General features: G+C 42.0%; 1 protein-coding gene across 1 annotated transcript; it reads left to right on the forward strand.

The window, feature by feature from the left end:
• Window positions 1-5,211: 5,211 nt before the first annotated feature.
• LOC131244138 (glycine-rich cell wall structural protein 1-like) lies at window positions 5,212-6,129 on the forward strand. The gene has a single exon (XM_058243793.1). It carries the CDS (start codon window positions 5,212-5,214, stop codon window positions 6,127-6,129), a length of 918 nt encoding a protein of 305 aa, XP_058099776.1.
• The last annotated feature ends 2,851 nt before the right edge of the window (window positions 6,130-8,980 follow it).

Here is an 8,980-nt window from a genome sequence, read left to right on the forward strand (position 1 = left end):
TCAACCAGTCGGTTGCTTAAAATCACTCCCAGGATCTCAGTTTCTTCATCGATGCTTGTTTTACAATATTTCCATATCCAGATATTAAAGAAAACTTGACACACATCAGCCCGTCATATGCCCATCTGGAGCTCTCTCTCTCTCTCTCATTGGTTATTAAGTAATATTCTTTATAGACACGGCACACAAGAAGACATGGACGGTTCGTTCTCTCTTGTTAGTGATTAAGCAATCTTTGTAGCCATAGCACACAGGAGAGATGACATGGATGGTTTGTTAATTTGTTATATGATCTTAGATGGGCCATGTGCCAAAATCACAATCATAGGTTGACCTTTGACACTAATTTGGAGGCTTTTGTCCTCAGTCATTTGCTTTCTAACATTTCAATTGTTATTTCAAAACATTTTCCAATTGGTTGCTCAGATCGTCAGATGTAAGTTCTTAGAATATAGTACACAATGGAAGAAATGTAGAAATTTAAAGTGGAAATCAAATTTGTGGATTCAAATCTTGACCTGAATAATCAATGAATTAAGATAGATTTCTTGTCATTTTTTATGAATATTTAGTAAGTGTAAAGGAAAGAATACAGTAAATTATTTTCAGGATGCAATGAATTGATCATAAATTCAAAATTCAACGTGAAAACTTATACTTTCAAGTGTTGGACAAATCTTCAAGTGCAAACATTGATATGCTTTCACAAAAAGTTTGAAAAGAATAATTTCCAGAGTACACAAATGAGTGAAAATGGCTTTAAATGATTTAATGGCTTAATTTGGAATTTTTTTACCATGCCCACTAAACTCATAATATTTAGGATACATAGAAGGTGAAGGATGTTGAGTTCTTTCCGCAAAGGCACTTTTTGGAATAATCATGCATCCATTCACTGCAATGGCTACTTCTCAATGAATACTCGTGACTTTTGTTTGTGATAGTTATTTAATATCTCTTTCAGATAGAGATACAACATATGCAACTGTTACCTAAATAGGTGCGATTAGACAGGCTTAGTGTGCTCTCCGCGCCTCTATTGGCTTCTGTGTTGGTTTAGTTCGCCTTTCTTCTCCATTGTAAAGTGATATGATAAGTTTCCCCATGTCCTTTTTCTCGTGGGGTCTCCTGAAATCAGGGCTAGCTTTTGTATTTCCCCTTCTTTATCAATGATAGATACATGGTTAAAAAAAAAAAAAAAAACTGTTACCCAAATCCTAACACAACATCTAGTTCATAGTTTAGGTTTTATGGTTTATTAGGGCGAATACAAAATGCCTTTGTATTTATTTATTCTTTCTGTCATTTAAAATGCAGAGGACGTCTAGTAAAATGCACTTGAGGGTTTAAAATACCATGAAGAGAGAAAGAAAAATCGATCACTGTTCACTATAAGAATCATACACTTAGGATCCATTTGTATGCCTCTTAAAAATATGTCTCATTTTAACTGATCATAGTTATGCATTAGAGGTCTATTTCTTTTTTTGTGAGGATTAAAAATAATCTTGATAACAAATGATCATCACCATATGGTAGCACCAAAAATCAATACATTTCATGACTACTATAGGGCTAATTTGGTTCAAAATTTCACGATCCTTCATAAAATTTGATGCACCAAACACACCCTAATAATTAATTACAATGAGATAAATTTATTTTGAAGTTTCCAAACAAGTCCTTAAGGTTGCCCTATTAATATGATTTTTTTATTTCTATGCATCCACGGCAGGGCTTCTAAATAAGAGCAGTGTTCATTTAATCAGGAATCCATTCCTCACAGTTGTAAGGCCAAGGAAGGGCCAGTGAAAGCACTAGGTATATCGGTGGGGACGTGGATCAGCCACCGACAAGTTGAGTAGCCAGACTTGCTACTGAAGTTACGTCACCAAGTTTTGTGAGCCTTACTATGATGCATTTGTTGTATCCACACCATTCATCCATTTGGAGATATCATTTTAGGGCATGATCCAAAGAATGAGGCAGATCCAAAGCTTTAGTAAACACAGCACGGAAAATAATGGAGAGAGTGATTCCTATCGTTGAAACCTTTCTAAGGCCCACCATGATGTTTATATGAAATCTGAATTGTTCATAAGTTAACAAAGACATGAAAGAAGGGAAAAAGCAAGTATCGGCTTGATCGAAAACTTTTATGGGCATTAGAAGTTTTTAATGGTGGGCATCACTCTCCCCACTATTTTATGTGGTGTGAACCACTTGAGATTTGGATTAAAGTCATTCTTTGGCTATTTTCCTAAAATTATCTCTCCAAATAGATGGACGGCGTGGATACAAAACATACGTCATCATGGGCCCACAAAACTTAGTGATGTCACTTAAGTAGGAGTCTCGCTACTCAACCTGTCAGTAGCTAATCTGCGTCCACCTTGTACCATAGGTTATAATGAAAAAATTAGCACTATAGACGAGTCTGTACTATACATTTTTTTTCTTCATCGCCCGAAAACTTATCTCACCAAAGTAGATTTTTAAAGTACGGAGATAGGATTTTTGACGAAAATACCCCTACGTGTTAGGGTAAAGTAACTGAAAAAAGCAGGAGTATTTTCATCTTTTTAGGTTCATCTTAGAGGTGGGCATCGAGCCGAGCCGAGTCAAGTCGAGGTGGGCCAAGCTCGGCTTGGCTTTTGCATGCTGTACTCGAGTTCAACATTGAAGCTTGGCTTGTTTACCAAAGTTGTCGAGTTGAGTTCGAGTCGAGCTAGTGGTTTAAGAGGAGTTGAGTTTACCCCGAGTCGAGCTCGAGCTTGTTGGGCGAGAGAGTAATGGATTCCTGTTTTTGATCCTCCTCTATTGATGAAAAATTCAAAAATCTTAGGAGAATCAAAGCAAAACTCGATGAAAAAACCAAGCAAAGCTTCGAATCGGATGAGGAAACCTGTAAGAACCGATCTGTTCTTGATCTTCTTCCACCAGTAGAAATTCAAGTATTAAAAAAGAAACAGAGCATAACATATATTAGAAATCCAAGTAAAGAGCTCTAGTTAATCAGATCATTGGATTTCCTTAAAGCTCTAACAAATCTGAGAAGAACCCATCTCGGATTTCTTAAGTTTCTCACCCAAGAAGTAGATCTCAAGATATTGAGATCATACTATTATGGAACTGAAATGAAAACTGGTTGTGGTGGTCCGGGCAAGCGTGCGCCTGACCGCTGGTAAAGAAAGAGAAGAAAGGGAAAGGGAAAGGGAAAGGGGGTACGTTTCTTATAAAAAATAGCAGATTAGGAGGTGCCATCTCATCTATTGTCATTATGAAAACTAATTAGGCGAATTAGTCTTTTGAGAAAAAGTAAGAATGTGGAGTGGTCGTATCAAAGTGGTTTAGAGAATTTCACCCACAGGTAGGTCCATCAGTCTTCCTATAAAAATACAAATTTCTGATATTCTAACTTTAAATAAGTTTGTGGTATCAAATTCATCATAATCTAGTCTAATCAAATGGTTTTGTTGACCTTTATGTTGGATGGTATTCGAAAAGATTGTGACAGACACACAATATATAAGATCCATGGGATTGGGATCACACCACCGACTCTGTTTGGCACGCCCGGCCAATCCCGGGATTTAACTTCCAATCCCTTCCAATCCGACCGGCCAAACGGGCCCTAAGTAGTACGTGTGGTATATGCTAAAGAATTACCCCATTATAATCCACCAAGCTGATAACTTGCAACCAATTTAGTGCATGTGACATCGAACCCTTCCAAAGAAGATAATCTGCCGCCATTGATAAGTAGAAAAATACAGATGTGGTCCAACGTGACAATCTCATGGTGAAAAAAATCTAATGGTCCACCATGAAGATCTTAGGGTGCAAAAATCTGTCATATATTCTCATCAGGTGGGTCATACCAAAGAAAATAATCTCTAGCTAATCTTTAGCCATTGATAATTATAAAAATACAAAGTGGTCCTTTCGACAAGTGGGTATGTTTGGTCCTTGTAATAGAAGATCCCAATAATGGGGCCGACCTCTTGGACGGGTTAGATGTAGAACACGTGTGAAAGGTTGGAAGCTATCTGCTGGGTGGACCGTAGGTTGGACTTAAGATCACGTCGAATAGGAAAATTGAAAATGTCACGTCGTTCCTGCAATCCTACCCTTCTGCATCGTTGACGTTTAAAGCAGACGACTCAAAATAAATACGGTCAATAATCCAATTCAAACGGGAATGCATGGATGGTTGTGGGCCTGTGGCATTGATGTGAATCATGGGATTTTCCCTACGACCAATTAGCTACGGACAGGTTGAGTAGCGAGACTGCTACTGAAATTACGTCACTAAGTTCTGTGGGCCCCATGATGATGTATTTTTTGCATCCACGCCGTCCATTCATTTGGAGAGATCATTTTAGAAAAATATTGAAAGAATGAGTCTAATATAAATCTCAAGTAGACCACACAACAGAAACAAGTGGGGAGAGTGACGCCTACCATTAAAAACTTCTGAGGCCCATAAAAGTTCTCGATCAAGCTGATACTTGTTTCTTCCCTTATTTCATGTCTTTGTTAACTTATGAACAGTTTGGATTTCAAATTAACATCATGGTGGGCCTTAGGAAGGTTTCAACGGTGGAAATCACTCTCTCCATTTTTTATTGTCGTGGGGTCTACTAAAGCTTTGGATCTGCCTCATTCTTTGGGTCATGCACTAAAATGATATCTCCAAATGGATGAACGGTGTGGATACAACACATACATCATAGTGAGGTCCACAGGACTTGCTGACGTAACTTCAGTAGCAAGTTTCGCTACTCAACCTGTCAGTAGCTAATCCACGTCCACGGTCCAATCGGTTGGACTGAGTTACTCTTCCTATCCCATGCAGGGCCCACGAGATGGATGGTTCAGACCATCCACTGATGCACCCACATGCCAAACAACGGGCCTCGTTCATCCACGATCGATCATGATTACAAGATTCTGATCGCGTGTCGGCCAGATCGAGCAACTTGCAATTTGGCCCATCTCGAGTTGTTTGACTCGGGTCTGATATAAAGCATTCCCGCCATCTTCGCAACTGTACAAACGCGCAGACAGTCATGCACTCATAAATGCATGGGTATGATGGAGAGTAAGAGAAGAGTTGGATGAGATGATTATAAAAGGAGAAGATGCTGTTGTTGTTGAGAGGAGAGATAGAGAGAAAGCAAAGTCCTTTGGCTTTAAAGAAACAGAGTCATGGGTATTACTACAAAATGGGTTCCTGGATTACTTCTCCTTCTCAGCATTCTCTTCCATTTGAGTGCAATTACCTATGGAGATTTCGACGAAGAGAGTAGGTTTGGCGGGCCTGTTGGCAGGCGGTTTGGCTGGGGTCGTGGAGGCGGTCTCGGGGGAGGAAGTGGGTTTGGGGCCGGGGGTGGTGCGGATGGCGGTGTGGGTGGTGGTGGCGGCTTTGGTGGAGGTGGAGGGGGTGGTGGTGCTGGTCATGGAGGTGGGTTCGGAGCAGGAGGTGGTGTAGGAGGCGGTGCGGGTGGCGGTGTTGGGGGAGGAGGTGGTTTCGGTGGCGGTGGCGGTGGCGGATTGGGTGGTGGGTCCGGTCATGGTGGAGGGTTTGGAACTGGTGGGGGTCTCGGTGGCGGTGCTGGTGCTGGGGGTGGAATTGGTGGTGGAGGTGGTGCTGGGGGTGGTGGAGGTGGCGGCATTGGAGGTGGATCCGGGCATGGTGGTGGGTTCGGAGCGGGTGGTGGCATAGGAGGGGGTGCGGGTGGTGGCGTTGGAGGGGGCGGTGGTTTCGGTGGTGGCGGCGGTGGAGGAGCTGGTGGCGGGTCCGGACATGGTGGGGGATTCGGTGCCGGTGGTGGCGTAGGAGGTGGTGCAGGTGGTGGTGTTGGTGGTGGCGGAGGCTTCGGAGGGGGTGGAGGTGGTGGTGCAGGTGGAGGTGCTGGTCATGGCGGTGGGTTTGGCGCCGGGGGTGGTATAGGCGGTGGAGCCGGTGGAGGACTCGGAGGTGGTCGTGGAGTTGGTGGCGGTCATGGGATCGGCAGTGGCATCGGGATAGGGGTCGGGGTTGGCGTTGGAGTTGGAGTTGGAGTTGGAGGTGGCGCAGGAGGTGGAGCTGGTGGTGGGGCAGGTGGTGGAGGTGGTGGCCGTTAAGCGTCTCTTTCTTGTTAGTTAAGTTTGTTATGAAGTGAAAATCCAAAATGAAAGTGTGTTTGGCAGCTCTAATTTTACAAATCTTCATCTCTTGTAATAAATATTTTTGTGATTATCATTATCGTGTAATCGTTTGATGATATGAGCTTTATGAAGGCTTCTTTATGTATGCCTTTGATGAATGCTTACCATCGTTGGATACACCATACCCCAAAATTCTCCTCCTTGGGATGATACTGAACTTCTAAATTGTGGGCCTGGAAATAGACGGTTAGGATGAGAGATCCAGCATTGGCCAACACTCAACTCAAATGTACCAGAATTAGAGGCTAGGATCTTCCATTCCGGGAGAATTTTGGCAGCTGGTGTACCCCTGGTTGGACACAACAAACCAATGGTCCTAAATTAAAGTAACTGTGGGCCCCACTAATTCCTCTGTTTATATTGAGATTATCTATCGTATCTAATCTGTTTCTTATTGGTTTGCTGGTGGCTTACCTTCGTTTTTCAGGCGCCCATCTACCCGCTAGCTTAAGATGGAAGTGGGGTCGTGTGTTGCACCATGCAAATGTGGCACACGTGTGTGAGATTTTGGCCATTCTTCCTGTAGAGCACGAAACGTGCTGGCGACTGGTCCGTTCGTCAATTATACCGAACGTGGTCATTGAATATGGAATATTAATCATTTTTTTCTGACCGTCAATTTTTTGCGATATAAGTGTGGCCGGCTTATAAATGGACCAATCTGATTCTTGGACCAGGGCTTGCTTAAAGCGTCTCTACCTGATGAATGGCTCAGATATTGCATGTGTGCCATGAATCCCCATCCATTTCACTGTGCAAATGGCTGGGGTCTGGTCTTATTTGGGGTCACCTAAACCATGTTTATAATTGGACCAGGATTTCAATTCGAGACCAGATCCATTAACATTTCATGTCCCTGTGACCTCATAAACAGTCTAGATGGCAGAAAAAAATAAAATAAAAAAAATTCAATGTGGGCATATGGACGGAAGCAACTTTCAAAGGTGAACATATCTTTAAGACCACTATTTCTTGCGGTGGTTCACTTGAGCTTTGGATATATCTTATTTTTTTGGCTCATGCCCTAAAATGTGAAGGGATGGACAGCATGTATAAGTCACGTACGTCACCGTGGTGTTCAAAATTTTAAATCAGCCTTTTCGGTATCAATTTTTAATGTAGAAAACCACTCAAACACTTAAATGTTGTTATCATGTTCTTGAGCTGTCGTCAAGGTTTTATTTTCTTTGGAAATCCAATGAGGATAAAGGACTAATCATAGCTAGTTCGATATCTTGTTTATAATAAATAGACATGATATATAAATTCAATATTTGTAAGAGGGTGCTGGTGAGTGATGGAAACCCATGACTTCAAACTTAATAGAGGGGCAAATTTGACATTAAAAAAATCTTTAAAAACAATATTATAGTTATTTTTAAGAAATTCAAATGTTACTATTGTCCAACCAACGGCTTGGATTTTTCCGCAAAAGCCTTGGGAAGTTAGATTTCAACACTCAAACACTCTTTACAAACTTCTATTGACTGGATCATCCAATGTGTATTAAAAATGTCATTAACATACATGTAAAAATTGCTTAAATATGGGTCAGGCTCGGGCTTTACAAACTTCTGTTGACTGGATCATCCAATCTGTGTGATATTTTCTTGGTATCTCATGAACTATATGCCAGGACTAATGGACGGTCCAGATGGATTGATTTTTCTGATTAAAGTGTCCTTATGCAACTACGAGCACTACAACTCTGCATGGCTTTGAGAGCACTGGACCATTGAGAGGAAGTGAGAAGTATCCAAAACTCTCATCGCACAGCAAGTTATTGGTCTTCCAATCAGTCAATCTGGGACGTCTGTCAGCTTCTGCACTCGTTTCATGAAGGACCTAAAAAACCCACATAGACGATCCTAGCAACCCATGAAATTTGTGTTATACCGAATGGATGGTCCGGATCAGTCAACTAGACAATCTATGTTGCGCGACATTGAAACGAGTGAATACCTTACCGCTAGCGAATCCATCCACCGTGGAAATGGATAAACGGTCTAACTTCTTATTAGCTATTACAGCTGTCGAAGGGCCATGCTGGCTAGTAGAGCTTTTGGGGATCTAGACTGGGCTTAGCCCTAAAGTGTCAGCCCATTCATTAGTCAGGCCCAATCATTTGATGGTCCAGCCCAGCCAGTTTCAAGTGTATTTTTGTCATATAACATGCATGATGGGAAGACTTAAAAGAGCAACCCAGATCCTGCACAAAAGATGGCCAGGCTTGGGATTAGCTAAACCTGACTTCGGGTAAGGCTGTCAGGTTCCTTGGATCTGATAGGGTTGGAAAACTCCGGCCCCATTTGGAATAAGATCCGGTTCAAGTTTAGCAAAGTCCAGTGGTTAGGTTGCATCTGCAACCTATGTGGTAGACCATGTTAGTTTCAACACTGAGGTCATGAGTTTGAATGTTCATGCAGTGTATATGAGTGCGATGGTTTGTGTAAAAATACAAAAAAACAAAAAAAAAATTAGGTTGGGTTGGCAATAATCATTGGTTCAGATTGGTTTAAGCTTTTGCAGGGAGGAATTTGGGCTAGGTTCTGGTCGACTGCGTTCAAATTTAGGTTGGGTCGGTTGTGGGTTGGGTCTTGTTGAGGTCGGGCTGGGCTTAGGTTGACTCTCAACCGAACCCAACAAGTCCATGTTGCATCCCTCTTCCAGATTGGGCAGTGTATAAATTAACATGCTGGTAAAGCTGTAAATGGGTGCGCTTGGGCAAGGCAAAATCAAAAATTTGAAACCAGAGGGTCGGCGCGTT

The sequence above is a fragment of the Magnolia sinica genome, chromosome 1 (assembly GCF_029962835.1).
Source record: "Magnolia sinica isolate HGM2019 chromosome 1, MsV1, whole genome shotgun sequence".
NCBI classification, from domain to species: Eukaryota; Viridiplantae; Streptophyta; class Magnoliopsida; order Magnoliales; family Magnoliaceae; genus Magnolia; species Magnolia sinica.